At 44.2% G+C, this 23,177-nt stretch overlaps 1 protein-coding gene across 8 annotated transcripts in view; it reads right to left on the bottom strand.

Moving 5' to 3' along the window:
• The window catches only part of LOC119167978 (uncharacterized), an 85,774-nt gene that overhangs the window by 36,185 nt on the left and 26,412 nt on the right, over nt 1-23,177 (bottom strand). For 2 of the 8 annotated variants that reach the window (XR_012884301.1, XR_012884302.1), the window contains exons 5-6: nt 17,369-17,505; nt 17,241-17,308 (exon numbers count right to left, since the gene is read on the bottom strand). The exons of 3 other annotated variants lie outside the window; for them this stretch is intronic. Coding sequence is in view for 3 of the 5 variants with exons in the window: in XM_075866668.1 (XP_075722783.1) it covers nt 14,873-15,012; nt 17,241-17,308; nt 17,369-17,505 (345 nt within the window). In the remaining 2 variants the exon portion in view is untranslated. Of the gene's footprint in view, nt 1-3,030; nt 3,121-12,481; nt 12,708-14,318; nt 15,013-17,240; nt 17,309-17,368; nt 17,506-23,177 lie in introns of those variants that run through there. 3 more of the 8 variants (XM_075866670.1, XM_075866669.1, XM_075866668.1) reach the window with 3 other exon arrangements.

Below are 23,177 nucleotides of genomic sequence, written 5' to 3'. Positions count from 1 at the left end.
TACGGGACCCTTTGTGCTAAACGTACGAAACGAGATCAACGACATTGTCAATAGAAGAGCGGTCGCGTCAGAAACCAGCCATTGAGTTCGGATAAATCTTGTAGTATTCAAGATACCACTCCAGGCGGCCTAGTATCACCCGTTCCATTATCTTCCCTACGCAGCTGGATGGTGCTAATTGGGCGGTATGAGGTGAGTTCGAGTGGGGATTTGCCCTGCTTCAAGATGAGTAACAAGCGGCTTACTTTGCAGTCATCAGGAACATTGCCATCCTGCCACGAGATGTTGTAGAGGCTCAACAGTTCTCTCCTTGCACTTTCCCCAAGGTTGCACAAGGCTCAGTACGGAATACCATCTGGGCCCGGAGACGTTGGACGCCTGCAGAGAGCTAGTGCCGCATCGAGCTCCTCCATTGTAAAAAGGAGGTTCATGTGATAGTCACGGGAACGGGGGACGTCACCTCTCACTGGAGAATCTGGACGAGTGGCTTGGTTGGCGATCTGCGCGCAGAAATCTTCTGCGACATCGATGTCTTGCCTCCTTTGAAATAGCGCGAGCGCTTTGAATGCAAAGCGCTGTTCCGTAGGGTGACGCAGACCTTGCATCATTTTCCAAATGTGTGAGAGTGGCTTGCGAGGGTCTAGTGACTGGCAAAACGTTGTCCATCGTTCCGACGCTAATCTATCCATGCGACGCCGAATCTTCTTTTGCATCCTCCTGGCTGCCCTAAGATCGTGAATTGATTTTGTACGCCGATACTGACGCTCCGCCCGCCGTCGCAGTGCTCGGAGTCGCTCCAACTCTATATCAAAGTTGTTTCGTGTGGAAGATATTGTCACCGTGCGAGTGGCGTTTCGCATTGTGCTCTTAATTGTTTCCTCTAACCCAGATCGTAGGCCATCGCTGCAAGCATCTTCCATGTCAGATTTGAAGTTGATCCATTCGACTGCTCGAATGGTCGTCCGTGGACCATAACTAGACAAGCCTTCAATGTTAAAGTAGATTTGAATGTGATCACTTTCTCGTGTCTCAACATCTGGAAACCACTTGACGTATCTCGCGAGGGAGTTGGAGACAAAGGCAAGGTCGAGACAGCTGCCGTATGTCACCGCTCGAAGAAAAGTGGGGCTGCCGTCGTTCAGGAGAGTAAGGCCATAGTTGTAGGCTATGTTTGCTAACCTGCGTCCTCTTGCCTTTGTCCGCGTACTTACCCATGCGTCATTGTGCGCATTGAAATCACCTATGAGGACCCATGGTGCAGGACACACTCAAAATATCCACTCATCTCCTGGAATCGAGATTATTTGATGGCGATATATAAACGCCTATGAGGGTAAACATGAGTTTGTTCTTTTTCACAGTGATGCAGACATACTGATTGTCATCGTGAAGTGCAATTGGTTGCACAACATACTTCAGTTCACGACGAACAAAGACGATGATTTTGCTGCACGCACCGTTCGTTGAAGACATGACAGCTTCGTACCCCGATAGTCTTATTGGTTTCGACAAATTGGGTTGAGAAATGACGGTGATTGGAAACACGTTGGTAAAAACAAACTGACGAAAATCTGAAAGGCGTGATTTTAGTCCTCTGGCGTTCCATTGGATGATGAATGCAGCCTTGACTTCTTTACGAAATGTTGAGGTGTGAGTAGCCATCTTCCTAGTTGAGAGATTCAAACACTTGGCTTAGGGCGTCCAATAGTCCAAGTGCGCTTTGAGCGTATGGTGTCTTCATGTCGACTAATATCGCTCAGATGGCTTCTTTGAGGGAACGAAGCACCGAGATCACTTGACGATCAGTTTTAGGCAAATATTCCATGGTCAGAGACAGCTCTCGTGTGGCCACAACCTGCAGAGGTTTCTTGGCAGAAGACTGCGTCAGGAGCGTGGGCCATTCCTCCAGAGAAGGAGGCTTCTCTCTTTCTTTCGTAGAAGTGGTAGGCCCTTTCGCGGCGCTACTGGATGGAACCACTAAAGAGTGGGAAGGAGCTTCTCGGGAATGTGCCTTCTTTGAAGACTTTCGATGATGCCGACGTCGACGCCGACGCCGGACTACTTCAGCTGCCTCCCTGTATGTAAGTTGTCTCGGGACATTTTTCTGAGAACTGCGCGCTCCTTTTGGAGTCCAGGACAGTCTTTCGACGAGGCAGCATGAGGACCGCTGCAGTTTGAGCACTTCAGAGTAGACGCCCGACAGGCGCCTTCAGCATGAGGTTCAGCGCAAGGGGGACACAGTCGTAAGTTCGGGCATACGCCCTTGACGTGTCCTAGCCTGAAGCACTGATGACATTGAAGTGACTTTTGGATGGATGGTCTAACCGGATGTCGAAAATGTCCAACTTTAACGTGGGACGTTATGAAATATCCCTTGAAAAGCACTTTTACGCAGCGCGTATTTCCAAGGCACCGCACTTGCCTAATGAGAGATCCCTCGTTTGCAGACTTGATGAGGGTAGACAAGTCAACATTAAGAATGGCAATGTTGATGTCATAAATTACACCAGCAATTGATTTATCATCCATCGGGATAAAGGGCCGCATTTTAATGCCACCTAGCTCAGTCATTTGCTGCAGCTGTCCTAGCGCACTCACATCGTGCACGTCTATGGCGAGAATGTTCTTCCTTGGATTTACTCATACGTCCTTAATTTGATGTGGCACCGCATATTCGAGAGCAACGGAAGGGGCTTTCCTGTTCAGAAGACGTAGGTTGCTTGATGAATCTTCGGGCATGAAGATGATGACGTGCGGCCAGCGCGCAGGCCTTGACTGCAAAGTCGCTTTGCTTGCAGGAGCTGATGCTGCTGCATTCGCCGTCCTTCTTTTCGCCCTCTTACCCCGGATAGGTATAAAGCTGCCATCGGATGTGTCGTCTTCCGACATAAAATAAAGATCGGTATCCTTAGTGTCACTGGGAGAGCCAGCTCGCTTCCTTGTGGTTGACGGGTGTGAGGACCTGTGACCAGGCGGGCCTCTGGCATGCTCCACGGCCATCACCGCAAGACGGGAAGGCGAGGCACCTCAAAAGACCGATAATTTCACTAAAATAAAACATAGCGCAGAAACAAGCGTTTTTCTAAAGAAACACTTCTTCTTCTTCTTCTTCAAGCCACCCTAGAAAAAAGACACAAACGTTAATGCGTTAATGAGCTCATTTCTATAAGACCACGCAGTGTGTGCATAGCAAGTTCGAAAACACTTCACGCGAATAATTGCTCGTGCTTGGTAGCATTTACACGGATTGCTAGCCATATGCGACATATTGACTGACTTCTCTTTTTTCAAGTTTACCAACTACAAAGTGGTAACCCTCAATTCATGCTTCTTGACGAACATCATACAATAAAAAGTATACACTAAGTGTTTGAAGTATACACGCACTAGAGACTGGTTAATGTTATTGTTTTCAACTCTTTAAAGCGAAGCAGAAGGCTCCTTTAGTTTTCAGTACAAAAGCACTTATTCAACTTAGCAGCATGAAGGAATGTCAGAAAACCACCACCGACACAAACGGTCTGGAAGAATCATCGTCTGATCTTCATACATAATTTTATTCAAACTGTAGAGGTGGGCAATAAAACGAAAATGTTATTTCTTGTGTTAATAAACCCATTTGTATTAACAGACACCAGAACGGAAGCATACGGCACAACGCTTCTTCTTTTTAACCACAGTGTGGTAAACGTGATGCCATGATAAGTTAATACGAACGCAAAGCGCATTTGGCAACGGTGGGGCCCTAACTCAAGATATTTGAATTTCCCGGGGGATGCTGTGTGATATCAACTAGGACGGCGAGCTTGACGAGTCCAATACTTGGTGTACTTCTGCGCGTGATCAGGCGGAGTGTGTTAGCCGGCGAACTTTGCTGGGTAGGTCACGAGTGGCAAACACGTGTCTTTTTCTTTCTCTTACCGAGAATTCTTCTGCACCACGTTCGGCGTAGTTCAGCTGGTAGCTCAGTGAATGTGTAAATAGAAGGTTGTGGGATAGGGCTTCAGCAATGACGAGGGTGCTTTTTCATACAAATTTAATACAGTTTCATTTTTGTCTCACTACAGCTGCTGTACAGCTAAAAGAATATAGAGTACATCTCCTATCATGTGCATTTTTTTGTTCTCCGATAGCTTCAATAACTCGTCGGCTGACTACGTTTCACTGAATGTTTATTCTCTGCGTGAAAATCGCCTGTTATGACACAGCATAAATTCACCTGGTTTAGGCCATGCAAAGTGTTTTCTGATTATGTCTTCTGCGGCGTACACGCGCTTATAAATACTGTCTCAATAAAATGAAGAGCAGCAGGTGTTATAGTATACTGCAGTGCAAAAAGCGGCCGTTTTGTATCTGAAATAACGGGATGACTGCCCTTGAATAGCGATGAGGTCAATACTTTTGGCGGAGAGGTGGGGGAACGCAGAACCCTCATCTCGAAGTTTCGATCCTAGTTATGCTATATTCATAAATACACTAATTTATTTCAGCGGCACCAAGTGTACGTATGATACGATTATAAAAACAAATTATTGATGTGGCCGATGATGTTGCCTTGGCTGAGGCTGTCGTTTTTATGTCAGTTTCACTGCGTGCGTCTGGTTTGTCAAGCATTGCTATATATTGTGGTAATCTCCGTTCATCTCGAAAGATTCTCGGACATTGCAATGTAACTTCTTCATATGTCTACAAGTGCATGCTTGTTTATCATCAGATGATAGTAATTAACTGGAACAAAAAAGGGACACATTTGGAATTACAACAATAGACAGAGGTCTTTGTGGTTACGGCATAGTGCTGCCAGAGAATATGGCGCTGCTTTACCTCTGCACTACTGCGACAGTATAATGAACAGTGGACCACAATAGCGTTTAGAATACGTCACGTACGAGTGAAGTTGCAAACATTCGTCGCACACTGTTTTTGCATTCTCTCTCTTCTCGCCCCAACAAACCCAATGGAAGCTAGGCGGAAAATTCCGGCTCGAGGATAAGAAGATCAGTCAAGGGCGCGTCTAGACCTTGACTGCTTTTTTTTCTATTTTCTTCGTACTGACGTAATAATTTCAGCCACCGCCTCGATAATAATGCAGCCCCGTCGCGGTGGTCTAGTGACTAAGGTACTCGGCTACTGACCCGCAGGTCACGGGTTTGAATCCCGGCTGCGGCGGCTGCAATTCCGATGGAGGCGGAAATGTTGTAGGCCCGTGTGCTCAGATTTGGGTGCACGTTAAAGAACCCCAGGTGGTCGAAATTTCCGGAGCCCTCCACTACGGCGTCTCTCATAATCATATGGTGGTTTTGGGACGTTAAACCCCACATATCTATCAAATCAATCGATAATAATGCAACACATTGGGCTCAGTTTAACCAGTGGACGTGAATTCGGGTATATATTGGAGTTATCTAGGCAAGGTAAATCATTTGTACACTCTAACAAAAAAGAGGAGCCTTTGTTTCTTTCTTTGGAGTTCTGGCTTGCCATTTATATGATTCTTTGTAAAGAGGCATGTCTACTTTTTTTTGAAGTGTCATTATACTTTCTTCAGAAATTTTTGTGACCCACAGGAGAGTTGACGTGCCTTGTCAGTTAGTAGATTGAATGAATTTTGTTAATTTTAAAAAATAATTTTAATGTCCCGACGGGCTGCGGTACTGTATTGTTTGGCTTGCATGTTCCCGCGTGAACTAGTGCAGATTCATTTCGCGAGACAGTCCGTGTGCGTACTACCTCGCCCATAAATATTGAGTTCCTAAATGAAACATCACACTTCAATATATACCACACGGAGACAGGCTGATCAAAGACACAAGCTGTCACCAATACAGCGGGCAGTAGAAATGCTTCGCTGGGCTTATTGTTGCCACTTATAAAAGCCATCACCAATCGAGATCAATTCCAGTGCACTCACATGCGCGTAATATGACATTGACAAGTATCCCGTATTATGGTCCGCATCACCCAGGATAATGAACATTGACTTGTTCGAGGTGGCTAAAATTGGTTCCAAGACAGCCTCACATAAACTGTTTTATAAATTCATAACCTTCACATTTATACAAAGGTCCGACGAAGTACAGTTTGTCGCCTAATTGCAGCTTCTATAACTGTAAAATTGTAATCCACAATTTTTTTTTGCTGTAGTGAGCGAAGCAAAAGCTCTCACACCTTATCGAACATGAAACATGGGGACGCACGTGGATGTTAGAGGAACCGTGACGATCTTCAAAACTGGCAGCTTGAACACAAGACATAGGTAGCGCTTTTTTTTCGTTCAAAACCTTCAATGAAAACCCAAATATCTCCTTATAATTCCGCATTGCCAATGAGTTATCTGTCGAAAACGAAAAATGAAATGTTGTACTGGATCATCGTGCTGAGCTCTGCTCTAAGTTTAATTCTACCATCTTGTTGTTACATCTGTGAATGTAAGAATGAACTGTAATTATCATGAGTGTGTGTTACTTTTATTCAATGCTTAAGATACATATAAACGTGCACCACAAGCATGAGCTGCACCTCGACACAAGCTTTCTGGCATTAAAGGCGAAACAGTCTGGAGCTGTTTTTCTCTATTCCCACTTCCCGTAATAAAGGACATTGCCTTAGGGAGCAGGTCACGAGGTGCAACAGCATCGGCAGCAAGGGCATCGTGACCCATAATATGCGCTGAAGGGATAAATAAAAGGAGTGAAATAAGCTGTCCGTTCTTGAAATATTCAAGCTAAGTACACCTCATATTACGGAATAGGGAAATGCGTCCAGCTGCAATGAAACGTCTACTGGTTTGAGATATGCGTGTTCGGCACTGCTCTCTCATTTGTACTGAAAGATTTTGGGGCGCAAAAAGACCTACAAGGGTTCCATAGAGAAAGGTGGCTAAAACACCTTTATAACAATAAGGACTCTTACAAAACGAAGCCTCTAATTATGATGTCTTTTTCTTTGTTACTATAGGGTGGGGTGAAGTAGGGTGGCGGGCACTAAAGCTTGTGTAACTCATGTAACGTCAGTGCTTCTAGACGATATATCAGTAATGACTAACTGTTTTAACGTTAACCTGTAACCGTGGTCCACGGGCTACATGCATTTTCGTATGCATAGAAAATGGGGTGGTGGCAGCCGGGATTCTATTCCGTGACTTGTGGGTGAGCTGTCAACCGCTATATACACCAGCCCACTTCAGCAGGTAAAAAGCATGATGATCTTGCTATGCAAATGATACATTGACATTCCTTAGCCCACAAAAAAAACAAATATCTCCTTATATCTGGCTAGGAAAAATTCAAAGTTCTTAATAAAAATAAACTGTAACTCAAGTCACAAATAGATAATCTCCAGGCCGCGGTGGTCTAGTGGCTGAGGTACTCGGCTACTGACCCCAGGTCGCGGGATCGAATCCCGGCTACGGCGGCTGCATTTTTCACGGAGGCGAAAGTGCTGTAGGTTCGTGTACACATATTTGGATGAACGTTGGTCGAAATTTCTGAAGTCCTCCACTACGACGTCTCTCATAATCATATGGTGGTTTTGGGATGTTAAGCCTCACATATAAACAAATATAAAATTAACGCGTAAAAAAAAAGAAGTTGTGCTCTACGAGAACAAGCACGCTGAAACTAGAATCAAAATAAATGTGTATTGAACTATCTAATAGTTCACGATAACAAGCCCCCCTTCTTTAAGCTGTATAACCGTGGTTTACATGGCCAAACATTGCCATCTAACACACTGAAACGACCGGCCCAGAAAATAAACCTTAAGGCCAGTGTGTGCGCCATCTTATTCTACATTGTGGGGCTCTCAAGAAGATTGTGTTTGCAGAATATAGGTGGCTGAATTTACCTAATAAAGATTATTGAAGGTACAATTAGCTTGAATGTCGTAGGTGTTCTTCCCATGCACCCAGGACCGGTGTTCTTACAGTGTTCTGAGTGCACTGCTTGATTTACTATTTATGTACTTTTTGCAGCGAGGTGCTCCGATTACAAAGCTAACAAACGTCATACGCAAGCTGCCTAATTCTCACTGGACTGGGTGAGTGGTATGGACGCTATAAGCAGGATGAAGTGTGTGCATCGTTGTAGCTCTCGGAGCACTATCAGCAAGAGAAAAGACATACTTGTGTTTTCACGCACTAACTCATATATAAGCAGGTGGTTATAGGCTGCTTGTTTCATACCTGCTGCTGAAAAAGCGTAAACAGCTGGACAAAGCATAGATTACGTAAACAATGTGGCTGAATAACAACAAGGTGCCTACTTAATGGGACACTAAGGAAGAACCATTTTTATCGTATGAGTACGTTACTTGTTCTCCATACTAAACACACCACACTTGCTAGGAGAAGACCTTAGGTGAGCGAGAGGAGACGCGAAAACGGAACGTGGTGGGGGGGGGGGTGACGCCACATTAAAGTTTCCTTACTATAGTTTCTATGACGTCGTATATTGTGCCGGCGTTCACTTTAGGACATATGTAGTTTCCATTTGCAAAAGTGACACGCAATGCCTTCTATGGGAACCAGCGGCTTGACACACCATGCCGCAGTCAGCGTGTTCAGCACGAAACACAATATTTGGGGTAACCTAGGCCCACAGAGTAACATTAAAATGACAAGAGTGGTCACTCGGACCAAAAAAGCGGCTGATCTACCCAGTTTCACATCAGCCGTAAGGTGGCAACACATCACTTGCTGTTTAAGGAAACACCTTTACTGGTTATTTACTACAGTACCTTTTTTAGTGCAATATATGTCTACGTGTTTTTGCCTGTGTGACAGTGGCCTAAATCCGTCTTTATCGGCTGCGATTGTATGGTGCGTTAAGGTAGGGCTGGGATCAGGCATGAATACGACGTGATAGAAGTGCAGATGGTGTCGACGCGACGGCATCGTTGTCACGCTACGTGTTCATGAGCATTTGCGGCAAAGAAGTACGGGCAGCAGCAGAGAGATGACACGAAAAATGTGCGATAACGTGCCTGGCGTGCGTCGTGATCTTCGCTTGTTTCGGGTGCCTCTCAGGTTGGCTGCTGGTAGGTACGAACACAGTCAACACTGTGTTAAGCGCGTATTGCAGTTGCCATTGAAGTCTTAACCTAACTTTCTTCGGATTGTGCTGTTTGGCGCAGAGGTCTTTTTTTGTGCTCTTCACTTCGCGTACTGTTTCGTGGATCGCTTCACACCAAAGTGAAAATTGACTGGAATGCTTCACAGCACGTTTGCGTGAAACTTTTTTCTTGACTCAAGAAGTTGAGTCAACGCTGGCGCGGTTAGGTTTCCTTTGTGCCGCTACATGTATTCGAATTCACTGAACGAGTAAGGTTTTGTGAAAAGCGCAGCTATGCTCGGTATAGTTATCTGTTCCGTTCGCAAATCGTTTGACGCTTGAACGAGCGCAATAAGAGAAGTGGGGAATCTAGCAAAACGTTTGTTAGCTAAACCTAGGACGTAATCTTCGAGTAAACAATCCTGCCTTGTTAACGGCTTGCACGACACCTAAAATTGCTTTGGTTTTGCTGCAGCAGCTACTTGTGGCCGTGTTTCGCGAAAGAGCAATGTAAAGTGTACAGGAAAAAATTAGTGCGAACGTGGGAAAGAAAACGTCGCAAACATTTTTCTTTCGTTTTTTCGGTTCATGCCGGAGTCAAGTGCTGAGGCAGCTACTGCCGTTTCGCATTGTGCACTCTATGTGTGGTTGTGTGCATTTATTGCAGTTTTATTCTGCTGCGGTTCTTGTTATAGGGTTGCCTATATGTTTATTTCTGGTGTATAATTTGAAATCATGATATGGCAGCTGCATTTGTGATGGCTCGGTCAGTAGGACTTACTTCTGGTGGAAATAATGGTGGTAGAACAGAAGGGTGAGAGTCAAATTCGCGGGGTCTTGTCTCGACGCATGTCGAAAGTGAAAGTTAAGGCATATTCGCACGCACTTTGTTAACCAAAAAGTACGGCTGAAGCAAGAGAGTGTGCAAGAATTGCCAGAGTAGCGTTTCTAGCGTGGCCACACCAAGTGACCGCTGTGTTCTGCTCTAACTATAAAAAGGACAATTGTGAACTGGAGCTCATTTATTTCTCGACAACTGCGTGCTGATGTAAAACATTTATTGTCACTGTTCACAGTGACACCTCTGGTATTCTAAACATCACATCAAAGAAGCAGATTGCTGATGTCAAACTGAAGTAAAAATGTGCGCCAAATGTAAATATATCTACGGCCGCAATTTCTACGCTCTACAAAAATTGAAGCATTGTTGACATCACAGGAATAAAAAAATAAACGTGCTAGAAAGCGTATTGAACAGCGTTTGTTTCTTTTGGCCGTAAACAAATATGTCTGCGCATTCAAGAATCAAACACTACAAATAATTGATTTAACATGCTGTCATGTGCTTTTTTTTCATCATGCCTCCATCATCCACCAAGCTTCCATCACGCCACCGTCACCAACCTTGCTCACCAAGCTTTCCACCAAGCACGTCTTGATCGCCACCATCAGTTGGCATTTTCCACAATCAGCGCCATAGGCTCGCCACCACCACCACCATCTGCCACCAATTTTTACAGTCTAGCCGACATCAGCCATAATGCCCACTACAGTTTCCACCATATCCACTAATATTTCCACCATATCCACCAACAATTCCAGCATCCACTAACCCAAGATTTTCAATAGGGTGCAGACGATCCGAACTACCCTGCAAGATCGAAGGAACTTCAGGTGCTTCAAATCATTGAAAGGAGACTACGCTCTTGTACAGAAGCAATGGCAGAAATTCGAAGCAGTATTCAGGGTTATGCCGGCATAGCCGCTCACCCGCCTCCTACTATGGATGCATCACTTTCTCAGTCCAATTAAGTAGGGTAGAAAACGCCGTAGAAGAAGTATTAGAAAAAGTTTTACTTAATCTGTTCGACTCAACTCAATAATAATATAGATTCACAGATGTCTGGCGTATCTGATCGAATAACTAGGCATATCCAACCTCCTAGCGCTTCAATCAATAAGCTTGTCGAACATCAGACAGATGCCTGTATCGATAATGAAGCAAGGCTTTCTCGATATAACACAACTGAGCAAAAAGGTATGTCTGATTCAGAGTCACTGTGTATTCAGAATGTAGATATAGATGCTCACCTTCTGAAACGCACCAGATCACCTACTAGAAAATTTTATAATTCTTCTTATCTAAAAACAAAAAATAGTATGAAGGAACCTAGGACTAAAGTGCAATTCTTAAAAGACAGTATCTTAGATCAAGCAGTTGCTACTTCTTGTTTTTCATCATAAGGTGCCTTGAAGCATTTCAGTGGAACAGCCGTTAAATTCTTTCTGACTACAAACCTATTATACCTAATTTCTCAACAATCTCCACACGTCATAATGCTATGAGAAATTTGGCTTTCAGCTGATCAAAACATCTATCTAAAAAACTATCAGGGCTTTCGACTGGACAGAGACTCACGTAGTGGAGGAATAATTTTTTTTCATTTCATTCGAAATTTGTCATAAAGCACATTTAGTTTACAAACGAATATCACTTGATTATAAAGTATTGGTTCTGGAAATTCACTTTCCCGGATGCGCGCCACTGTGTATAATCAACAACTACTCTCCAGCTGGGATACAAAATAAAAGAGCCCTTGATGTGACTGTGAGCTTTTGCAGAAACAGTATACTATTTGCGGGAGACTTCAATTCCCAGCATGTGTCGTAGGGTTTCTACACTGTTTCATCGGGAAAATGACTGTGGAACTGGACTACTCGGAACAAACTTATTTGTTTGAATTCCAGAGTTTCCATGTTTGTTCGATGTGATTCGGGGTCCGTCTTAGATTTGACAATTGCTAGTTCAAATGTGACGTAGTGTTTTGGACAGTTCTTGATACTGCTACAAGTAGTGATCGCGGCCCCCTGATATTTGAAGACGACCTTCCTTTAGTGACGGTAGACCACAAGGTGCAAAGTTTTGTACACTTCTATAAATTTAAAAAGAAATTACAGTCAACATTGCCTTCCTTACCCAGTATGAAAACAAATGTTGAAGCTATAAGCCTTTGTTCCACTGAAAAGCGTACAATTAAAAAAATGACAGTGCACTGTATCTTCGACAAAAGGAAAATTCGAATCTGCCTGGTGGAATCTGGATAATGCTAGAGGTTATAGACGCCAAAAAGTTGTGTGGAAAAAATTACTTACCAACCAATGTCTTACTAATCGGAGAAATTATTTATATGCTAAAGCTACGTTCTGGAAAACAGTCCCATTAGCAAAAGACGACTATGAAGAAAAACGTAATAGCTATCTTTCCAAGAGCGGTAACAAGAAAGCTCTATTCAGATTTCTCCATTATCCTTAAGCTAAAGCAGCACCCGTAATTATTGACTTACTTATTTTTCCCCAAAGTTGTTGGAGGATATATTCGCTGAAATCGCATTAGAAGTAGAAAGAGATATGCATCACAAATACAAATAGTGTTTGTAAAACCTTCATTCGGAAATGAGTTTATTGAAGTAAGTAGGGATAAGCTTGCGCACGTCGTTCACTTTCTGCCAACACGAGTCCTGGGCCAGATGGTGTCACTTCAGGAGCGTTAAAATATTATTCGACATCTCTCCTGAAGACTTTCTTAACGTTGTCAACCACTCACTTGAAAATAGTTGAATACCTCCTGACTGGAGACTTGCAAAAATAATACCGCTTCTTCAAAAAAAAAACGGAATTAGGAATGCAGACAGACAAGACTAGGCCTATCGCTTTAACATCACATAGAGGTAAGTTAATAGAAAGAACACTTTACATTAGGAAAATGAACTTCATAACAGTTAATGCAATACTCAGTAGGTGCCACATTGTATTTAGACCAGATTACTTTATATGGTGGGCGCACGTTGATTTAGAGGCTCGTATAAAGCTTGCTCACCACGGACCACAATATGCGGCCCTAGTAACCTTTGATATAGCCAAGGCGTATAATAGTGTGGAACATCCTATTCTTATCAATGCTCTAAAAAACCTGAACTTTCAGCAGTATAAAACAAATTGCATTTACGAATTTTCAAAGGACAGAAAATTTTATTGCTGCCAACGAGGTGTTTCAACACCGAAGTATAGCCAAACGAGAGGTGTTCCTCAAGGCTCTGTTCTATCACCAGTGCTATTTAACATGTTGTTAAGTTCAATACGACTGAGCGATGAGGCTTTTGTATCAAGAAGCTCGGATACCCACTCATGCCTGCAGATTCCGTAATTTAACAGTCAAAAGGTATTAAAGTTTTTTGGATGTACTTTAAGAAGACGACAGTTTTATTTTTTGCCGAGCCCCGTATTTTTTTCAATGAGCATTGGTCCCGTGTATATAAACACCAACTGCTACTTGTTCAAACACTTCTAGATGCTTTAAATGCTAACATATTCGAGATCATATCATCTGACAAAGCAATCGGCCAAGTGCAAATAGAATTGAACGATATCTTCACAACAAATGCTAAACACTTGCCCTCTAATTATTTGATTGGCTTATAAGACGAACACCTGTTTCAATTAGGTACTAATATAGTGATTGCAACGGATGCATCTATGAGTGGCGAGAAAGTAGGTGTGGGTAATTTTCGCTTTAAATATTCTGATCCTTTTCATTACGCTTACCCGATTATACACCAATATTTGAAGCGGAATTAACGGCTGTTATACTAGCTATTTGTAAGCTTCCTGTGACTCATTCGCCACCTGTGATAGTGACTAATTCGTATTCCATGTGTTCATTTTTATTATCGTCGTCGACATCAGCAATACTAAAAACTTTTAAATATTTATTCCCAGCAATTATTCGTCTAGTGTGGATAATATCGGTGCCAGGCCATCGTATTATACTTATAAATGAGATGGCTGATTCACTCGCGCGGGCATCCCTTCATCTTCCCATTGTGCCAATCATGCCTCTTGCAGCTTATGTAACAGCAGCGAGGTTCAGAAAGCTTGCCCTTGTTGACGACTCATCAAAAATTGCGATACCAAATCCAGAATTCTCGCCCCTGCTCTTTGCATGAAATAATAAATGGTGTCCCACGCGTAAATTTCAAGTTTCCGTAACAAAATTATGTTGCCGTGTATCACCTCTTAATTTCTACTTAAGCAGATCTGGTCCGGTGCCATCCCCTCTGTGCTCAAGCTTTAATGAACCCAAAAATACTCAGCATTTTCATCTCACATGCTACCGTTTTAAAAATCAAAGAAAAAATGGTTTTAAAACTGTTGCATAGCGGCGTCAGTCTGACGCCGCTCCGAAGAAACGAGGACGTTCACGATCCCGTGTCAGCGAGGAACAACCCAAAAAACCTTTATTTCACGCATCTATGTAAGCAAAAGTGTATAATAAAAGGTAAGAATAAATACAATCAAAAGGAGCCTGTCTCATCAAAATGATGGTTCGCGTATAACGCCGTAGTTTGATACCGGATTTACAACATTTCTTTCTTCTTAATAACGAACTGCCTTGCGTACTGTCTTGGAGTGATGGAGGAGTTGTGTGGTTTTTTTATCTGTCCCGGATGGAGTGGGCGTTCGGCCAGCAGCCGGCGCATGCCGGTTGACATCTGGAAGCGCCACCTGAGGCGACGTTTCCGCAGCGTTGTCGGGGCTCGCGGATAGCTGCGGGCCTAGGGGCGTTGCGATCCGGGTATTTTCCTTGCTGTTAGTTCCCGGGTGAGTGCATGGTGGTTACGTACGAGGACGAACTTGATAGATGTGCCGCCAAACGCTTGCTTGCGCAGTTTCTACTGCGACCATCCGTCCTCCCGACACGGCTGGTAGCCTCCCTGGTATCCATTTACCATTGGACCCATAGTTGCGCACATGCACATCACAGTTCACTGGGGTCCACAACTCGTCACTTTCCTCGTTAGCGTTGGGCCCCGCCGACACAGGAAAGCAGATGTACAGGCGTGACCGTATCTGGTACCCCAGCAACATTTCAGTTGAACATTTTCCGGTTTTCTGTGGAGTCCTCCTGTAATTGAGCAACAAACGAGGGAGGTTATGCTCGAGCTTCCCGCCTTTTATCTTGCACAGTCTGTCCTTGATCGTCCTGACTGTCCTCTCCACCGCTCAATTTGACTGCGGATGAAAAGGAGCATTTCTTAGGTGTGTAATGTTGTTTCTGTCAACAAAGATGGCAAATACGTTACTGGTGAACTTTGTTCCGTTGTCGGACGCCAGGGTTCTTGGCACCCCGAAATGACTAAACATGTCTAGCAGGCAGTTAATGTTGGTTGCCGAAGTAGCCTGGTTTATTGGCACCGCTTCTATCTATTTCGTGTGAGAATAGACTACCACGAAAACCATTTTACCTTCCCTTGGGCCTGCGAAGTCAACGTGCACCCGCGCCCATCTTTCTTGTGCTTTTGGCTAGTTTAAAGGCTGGGCTGCTGGGGGCATAGGCAAATTTAGAATGCAACTGTTACAGTGCGCTGCCGTTAACTCTATGTCATGGTCAATTCCAAGCCACCAAAACAATGATCACGCCACTGTTTTCATTGCCGAGAAGCCTTGGTTCATCTCATGCAGTAATTGCAACAAAAGCTTCCATGCTGCGGCAGGTATGACGACACGATGTCCCCAGTAGACGAGTTCGTGTGCCAGAGATAGCTCCAACTCACGATTAGCAAAAGGAACAGGGGAAAAGTCAAGCCGCTCTGCGCCCTTCGGCGATCCGTGCAACACGTTTTGTTTTACATGAGCTGAGGTCGCGTCAGCTGTGGTTAGGTCTTTAAGCTCGTGCGTCGTGACAGTCGCTTCATCCAGACTGAAAAAAAACCAACTCTTCAGGTACGGGTTCCGTATTGGGATCTGTGCACTGCAGTGGCACTCTGCTAGGCGCATCCGCATTCAGTAGCTGCCTTCCTGGAGCATATTGTAGCTTGCAGCGGTATCCTACCAGGTACAGGGCCAACAGTTGGATGCGAGCTGCAGCCATGGCAGGCGTCTTGCGGTCGGTTCGCAGCAGTCCCAGAAGTTGCTGGTGTCGGTACCCAGGATGAATTCTAAACCTAACCCATAATCCTGAAGTTTAGTAACGGCAAAAACCAGTGCCAGCGCTCCTCGTTCTAATTGAGAATAATTCATGGCTTGAAGCTGTCTGTACTTATCGGCGTGAGAGGCATGTGGTGTGCTCACGACGATGATGTTTTGATGGTTGTTGGAACACACCGTGTCCTCCCCTGCTTCATGAGCCGGTACGTTGGCCGCGCGGTAAATCGCCGATACGAGGCGCACGGTTCAAGTGGTGGCCACGTCGAGGCCTCCTCGTGGTCGTATCACGTTCTTAAAATCGCTCCGTGGGAGTAGTGGCATTTTGCTCTTTCTAATGGCTTGCCGCTTGATGTTACGCGGTTGTCGACGCGAACGCTGTCGGGTGAAGTCCGCTCCCTCGCCGGTGCAGGAGGGGGCTTCGTTCTGGGTGTTGCTCTGCGCGTTTGCGCGGTTAACTTTGGTCTTAGATCCGATGGTGCACCAATCCGTGCCCTCCAGAAACTCTTCGGGGGAGATAGCCTCTCCGTTCACTTGGACTTCCATCGTTATTGGGCGAAGAAAGCGCCCGCGTCAGAGGAGACGCTCAGCGCGTCTCGTCGAGTGGCCGGCTTTCGTGAGCGTCGGGCCAAAGGGGCGCGGGTTGAAAACCTCTCAAATCCGGCAAAAAGTTTTTTCCTACCTTGAATTTTGGTGTCAGTGGAATTCTGATCGCTTTCCGCACGCGTTGTTGTAAAATTCATGGGCTCAATGACCGAAAATCACTGGCAAATAGTTCTTGGAAGACGGAGCGGACGGGATGCGCGTCCGCTCTCTTCGGCGACCAGCGCGCCCTCGCCAGCATTAGAAAAAATGTTTTATTTTTTTATTACCACCATGCTGCCAATAGCGCAGTTCACCATCATGACGTTTTTCTGTAGTGAGAAACGTATCTAGCTCTGGTAGCTAGAGTGGAATGTTAAAGTAAGCGCGTGGGACCACAGCTGTTGCCGACAGCTGCCGACGCCGTAGCGTGACATGGTGGGTACTCCTGTTGCTAGGGACGAGCGCGCCCACCGCTGTTGCTATGGGAGAGGGCGGTGGATGGATTTGGACGGACATCTGGCATATCCCGTGTAGGAAACGCATTAGCATTTAAAAACGAATGAATTCAACAAGATATTGGAAGTTGGATAATACAAGTGAAGAGTAAAGTCGTCAGACACAAACCTTCGGGTTTCACGTCCATGTGTTTCCTTCGGTGCTCATAAAAGGTTCCGTACAATATCCGAGACACCCTGTAAATGCAGGAGTTTATATTGATATTCAAATTTTATCTCGCACACCAAGAATCTTACTTATATTCCTTGTTGTAACACGATCGTGTGTAGATAATGAATTTCTGCTTCATTTCATTAACCTGGTCCACTAAACACCTTAGGTTGGTCTTTCCTGTAGTAGTGTGCGTCCATATTGGCTTGGACGTGGAAAAAAACTGCAACAAAAAAGCGGGTAACATGAAAACCACAGTCACGGAGTTTTGCGCTCTAGAGGTGGCTCTACGATTCGGCATTTAAGTGTGTTAGGGGCAAGCCCTTCTCTCATGATAATACGATGCCTTTAAACTTACACAGCCGAATGCACTAATAAGTCTGGTTTTTAAAGATTTCGAAAAATATTCATGCCCTCGGGACTTCAACAACGTTATTTTTTACATCAATTTTTGAAAGTAACCTTAATAATCTCTTATTAACCTTTATAATGGACAGCCTTAACTAAGGTTAGGCTGACAACGGTGACTGCTAACCACGGTTAGAAGTAGCTACGTGGCATATGCAACACTTGGTCGTCTTAACGTGGTTACCATGATCTGAGTTAGACTTGTAGTGTTTATTCTCACGAACCCAGAAGCTGAGAAGGTGGCGCTGAACGCTGTTTAACGATGTGTATGTAATACACATCGGACATAGGCCGGGCATGTAGCGCGTAGAAAGGATAACCGCTGGTCGTTAAGGGTAACTAACTAGATTCCCAGGGAAGGTAAGCGGGTTAGGGGGAGACAGAAGGTTAGGTGGGATGATGAGATTAAGAAGTTTGCGGGTATAAATTGGCAGCAGCAAGCACAGGACTGGGTTAACTGGTGGAACATGGGAGAGGCCGTTGTCCTGCAGTGGACTTAGTCAGGCTGATGATGATGATGATGATGATGATAATGTAATACAGCTCCAGTAGGCGAAAAATAGTCAAGCAAAACTCGTGTAAATTAGATTCGCGATGGAATGTCTATCAAACGACTGTTCCGTGCTCAGCAAGTTTACCGACATAGTATTGCTACATACTTCTTGAAAATTTCTTTTCTCATTGTTGGCATCTCACCGCCTCATGGGACCGTAAACACCGCCTACGTTGTCCAAGATAGAAGGAATCAATCTTGAAGGTGCAAAAAAACTGTGTCGTACCACGTAAGCCCGAGTATGTGCGCAATTTGTTTTTTTGCTAAACACATCAGAACCTCTTGATTTCATCAGCTTGCTCAACTGGCCGAACTTAGCATGTGTAACAACAGGAAGCCTCATGCACCTCAACTATTACACACCACGGTTAAGCATAGCAACACTTAAAACTGTCTGTATGACGTGGCATCAGTCTTTCTTTTTTTCGGAATGCTTCTATAAAACCAAACTCTGCTAAATGCTCTCTATGTCACTATCATGCCTCCACGTCCGCGCTGCCAAATTACTGTTTGGTACTTGTATTGGACCGCATAGTGAAAGAATTATAATATGTGTGCTTAACCCCAAGTTTGTCTAAATTGAAGCTACTTGGTTGGTCAATTCCATGCCATGGGATAGCGTAGCTTGTGCAGCACATTAACCTGCGCTAGCCAACTCCTGTTTGTATCAGAGTGAATAAAGCGCTAATAAATTCGATTTTACTTCATTCTGCTTATGAAAGAGGTTGATCCCATCATTGACGGCAGAAGCTTTTGAATCCTCAGCAACCACATGCCTGCTGTTCATTATCTTTGCTATAACACCTTCTGGGAAGCATCAACACAAAGTAGGAAGCTCAGATAAAATGTATTTTATGGGACAAACTATGAGAATTGCTGCAGGACACAAACTGGCTTTTTCACCATGTTAGTTGATGGCATACTATCATCAACGCCTTCACCGCAACTTACCCAATGGTCAATATGGACTCACTTATATAAAGGTTACCGACTTTCGATCGTGAATAATCAATCAATGGTCTCTTTATCAGGCCACACTAGAACCACACACTTCGCCTCTTCATTTGGAAGCATGATGTGTTCTATGAAAGCAGGTTTCAGTCCAGAGCATCTTTTCGTTCTGTACAATTTAGCTCTGCAGCCTTTCAGCGCTAATCATTCCGGAATATTGAGTTGTTCAGCTGGGTGACGGTAACTCTAGCCCTTTTTTACAAGTCAGCATGGATTTACTTCAATATTTCACGCCAATCATCCTTGAAAAATATGCGATGGTGGTTATCACCAATTATTTAAATCGTTTGGAAATCACGCAAGCTTTTCCGACGATGGTGTGCCACCGATGCCATGCATTTCCGCCTTTGCTGTGTTACTCCCGATGGTAGTGTTTCGTTTGAGCTCCACAATGATGGAGTCTACTTAAATGCTTCTGTACCTTTATGCAAAGCGTCTGGGGCGGCATGCGCCAACCTCAGTCACATTATCTCGATGACTCCTACAACAGCGATCATCATAAAACCAACACTATTTTCATTACATTTGAAATCAACAAAGCCGTGAGGAATGTCACGCTATGCTACCGAGCGAGTACCGAAAAGACGATCACAGGGCAGTCCACATTGCCGTGCACCCATTTAAGGCTCAATGTCTGGCCACTGTATGAGAAAAGGTGGCTTCGGTGAAACTATTATAGTAATTGCGCGCTTGTCTTTATTGCTGCAAAAACCAAAGTTTCATCTACCTCTCTCTCTCTCTCTATGCCACCACCTTCACTCCAGAGATGACGTTTTTCAACACGCAAGTGTTTTATGCCCGAGTCCACCACGGCTGCGCGACGTATTTCCGTCATAAATATCATGTTGTAAACTATTTACTAACAGATTGTAAAAAAAATGAGAAGAAAAAGTTGCACAGCATAGCATCGAACCAGCGACTTCGAGCTCCTTAGTGTGCGGCGCTAACCACCAAATCACTGTGTGTCCCTCGCAACGTGAACATGCAGGGTTGTATAGGACGTGCTAAGCAGCCAATTATTCTATTTGTACGAGAGAGTCGGATTTTAAACAATCATCCATAAAAAGATTCTCAGCACCATCGCGATAAGAGAATAGCGAAGAACAGTGGTTTTAAATCTTCTAGTATTTATCTATACTGTGCGCAACGGTCCATGCGTTGCTTTTACCGCCATTATTTGGTGTGCAGAAAAGTGTTATCAGATAGGGAAGGTGCTACTAGCTTTTACAGGTCATTGGCATATGCTTCCGCACAAGCACCCAATATTTACCAGAGCAAGTATGATCGTTGATTTCTGTAAACTTTACTGGCAATCTTTCACAGCTGCTCAAGATGTTGCTGTGGCACTGAAAATAAAATGAATAAAAACATACGCGACTTTTCTGTTGCCTTATACTGATTTGTCACGTTTTCAGATGGTACAAATTTTGAATGACAATTTGCAGCTTCGCTAGATGTGTACCTCTGAGGCTTTACTGTATGTGACTGAGACTATCCAATGACCGTAGCCACCTTCGGTTCATTGGACACATATCTACTGCATGACTTCTATGTAGCCTTTCCTTCACCACTTTTTTTACGCTATCGATTGATTGATTTGTGGGGTTTAACGTCCCAAAACCACCATATGATTATGAGACACGCCGTACTGGAGGGCTCCGGAAATTTTGACCACCTGGGGTTCTTTAACTTGCGCCCAAATCTGAGCACACGGGCCTACAACATTTCCGCCTTCATCGGAAATGCAGCCGCCGCAGCCAGGAATCGAACCCGCGACCTTTTTTTACGCTATCAAAGTTTGGCTTGCTGTTACGTGTCTTAAAATAATTTCTGCGACACAAGAGCAGTCATCTTCACCCGTGACAATCTGCTATCTTCCGAGACCATCCACCAAACTATTCATAATCATTAGAGGGAAGATGTGAACTGAAACCTTGCATACTTTGTGCTATTTTTTTCAATTTGCATCCTGAACCCCTGTGTATAACTGATGCCCAACTAAGCGGTCAACATTGTCGTGTCGACCACTAAGTGGCTGTAAATGTTGTTGGGATAAGAAATATCCAGGCATTCCAGGCATCTGACCCATCTGGTCCGCTATAAATGTACAGTGCGTTCACAGCCTTCCGCAGCAGCGTCTGTTTCTTTACCAATGAATGATGTGAGTACTGAGAGTGAGGGCGGCTCCAGCGGAGACGAAAGGAACTGGTTGTCTTCAGCAGTGAGAAAGACTCATAGGGGTTCCACAAAGGCGGGATTCGTCTTTCTGTAGTAGCATCATATCCCGATCTTGTAGTCACGCTTCTAATCTTGCCAAGGATAAAAAAAACACAGCATATCCACGGAGTGAATGATGATGAATAGGGCGAAGCGTCCGCCAGCCCACCCGTGCTTCCGTCCATCCGTCTGTCCGTTCGTTCTTGCTTCCGTCCGCCAGTCCGTCCATTCTTCTGTATGTTTGCCTGTTCGTACGTTCGTCCGTCAGTAGGTCCACGCGTTTATCCATCCGTCGGCCCGCGCGTTCATCTAGTGAACGCTCCATGTACCGCCATCTCCCATCTAGCATGCCCCGTGGCACATACCTGCTCTAGAGCGGGTATGTGCTACCGTCAGCTACGTACGACTACATACATACAAAGGATGTACAGACCCACGCTTCATGGAGCTTCGTCCCTAAAAATGACTCACACCTTTGTAACTGTTGTGCTCTGATCACTCAGGTTTGCTGGAAAGACGGACAGCACAACTGTCACTTCGCATGGGCGCACGCTTCAGTGCAACAAGCCTTACTTCGTACTACCCCTTCAGGCGCAAATAGCAATCTACAGCCTGCAAATGCGTCAAATTCACATATTATGATTCAAGGCTTTCAGTATTCCAAGAATAAAATAAAGAAACGCGTTCTTTTGTGTTAGTTTCTGCATGCTATGTCACTAGCAAATAATTAAATATCGATCTTGTAAATATTCAGCATCAATACGCGTACCAAAATGTAGAAATAATAAAAAAAACTAAGCCGAAAACGCATGAACAGTTTGTTTTTTCATTGCATCCTATTAGATGAAAGAAAAAGAATTCTTCGTGTTAGTCCTCCAAATTCCAGATTTCACACCTATTTTTATTGGAGAATTTTTAGCCGTAATACTGGCCCTTCGAAAACTGCCAACATCAATGGATTCCGCCGTAATAATAACAGACTCCTTGTCGGTCTGCAGTGCACTCACGGCATCCGGTGGTTCGAAAACATTAGGTGAATTCAACTCCCTAGTACCGAATTCCTTAACCCAGGTGCGATTAAACTGGGTGCCGGGGCGTAGAGGCATAATTTTAAATGAAACAGCTGACGCACTAGCGAAAGCGGCGTTAGACAGACCAGCTATCAATATTACCCCTACAGCAGCCTTTATAGTAGCTTCTAGATTTCGGAGACAAATGATGATGCGAAAATTCTTTACACCATTTTTCGAAAATTCCCAGGATTTCAACCATCTAATGACACTCTAGAAAACTTCCTCATGTCATAACTGACGCCTGGAAGTTTTAATCAGTCGATTACGCTGTCGTAATAATTAAATTTTTATTTATTTACAGCAGGCTTGACTCTCTCTCCACTTAATTCTTTTTGTGGAGAAGAGGAAACTGTAAAGCGCTGTTTCATCTCTTGCAGAAAGTTTTCAGCATTAAAAAAGGTATCACTAGAAATGCCATAACAAATCTTTGGCTTAGCTTTGACAACGTCATATTTACTATCCTTAGGTGCACATACCCTAGGGCACGGCAGGCCGTGCAAGAATTCATTGTAAAGTCAAAAAGATTTACTTAAAAAGCTCAATACCAAAAGGTTCTCAGTTAACCCATGTAGGATATTGAAAACTTTTCTTCGATATCAATGAATTATTGCTCAGTCGATAGGAACTGATTCA

Source organism: Rhipicephalus microplus, chromosome 6 (genome assembly GCF_043290135.1).
Source record: "Rhipicephalus microplus isolate Deutch F79 chromosome 6, USDA_Rmic, whole genome shotgun sequence".
NCBI classification, from domain to species: Eukaryota; Metazoa; Arthropoda; class Arachnida; order Ixodida; family Ixodidae; genus Rhipicephalus; species Rhipicephalus microplus.
This window is presented reverse-complemented; position numbering and strand designations above follow the sequence as displayed.